This window comes from Eriocheir sinensis, chromosome 59 (genome assembly GCF_024679095.1).
Source record: "Eriocheir sinensis breed Jianghai 21 chromosome 59, ASM2467909v1, whole genome shotgun sequence".
NCBI classification, from domain to species: Eukaryota; Metazoa; Arthropoda; class Malacostraca; order Decapoda; family Varunidae; genus Eriocheir; species Eriocheir sinensis.
In genome coordinates, this window is record NC_066567.1 from 3728635 (window position 1) to 3729474 (window position 840).

At 46.9% G+C, this 840-nt stretch overlaps 1 protein-coding gene across 1 annotated transcript in view; it reads left to right on the forward strand.

The window, feature by feature from the left end:
* The first annotated feature begins 369 nt into the window (after positions 1-369).
* Positions 370-840, forward strand: part of LOC126985404 (ubiquitin-like protein 3) — an 80321-nt gene continuing 79850 nt past the window's right edge. The window contains exon 1 of the mRNA XM_050840214.1: positions 370-668. Coding sequence (XP_050696171.1) covers positions 639-668 — 30 coding nt within the window. The 5' untranslated portion in view covers positions 370-638. The remainder of the gene's footprint in view (positions 669-840) is intronic.

Sequence of the window (840 nt, forward strand, 5' to 3'; positions counted from 1 at the left end):
GTGTTGGCAGGAAGAGGAAAGCAAGACGCCTTCATTACTGTGGATCAAAAATCATCAAATATTGGGGTCTTTGGATGGGAGTGGAGGCCTCAGTGTCGCCTCGCAGAGAAGGGAGTGAATGCGCAGATGCAGGGGCCGCCATAGCGTTTATTAATTGTCGTACTTAACATATGATAATTATATCTCTGTGACCCAAAACTACCATACCTACACAAATAACGGTATTCAACCAGACTTATCATCAGAAAACTCGTTAGTGATATGTTTTGCGCGAGGGGAGAGAGTAAAACGACGGGCCTCCAGCTGTTTTGATTATCGTAACTTGGGACTATTATCGTACATCTGGGAGCTGTGGTGCAGGGTCCGCCATCTTGGGTCAGAGTGTCTTTGTCCGTGATGGGAGGAGGACGTGTGCTGCTCCGCCTCGCTCGCAAGGTTCATGGCTCTGCTGGGTTGTGATCTGCATCATTTGGAGTGGTTCTATTACCTCTACCTCGTGTGCCGGGGCTCGAACGGGGGATCAGTGATGTAAAAGTAGTGTTATTCCTAAGTCCGCTCGTATGGAAGTCTAATTTGAAAAGGTATCTCGGGCACCTCGGATTGTAGGGCCTTTTTCCACCCTTACACCCGCCAGAAAAATGGGCTCCAGGAATATACCCAGCGACAAGGTAGGCCTATAGTGCTCACCTTTCAGTACTGTTATTGTTAAGATCCGGGTTTCTTCGTGTCCGTCAATCCCTTTCTCCGCATATTTTTTCGATTTTTTCTCCTCGTTTTCGTTATTTCGCCTCCACCCATTTATTTAGGCCTATAGCAATCACCTTTTAGTTACATCATTAT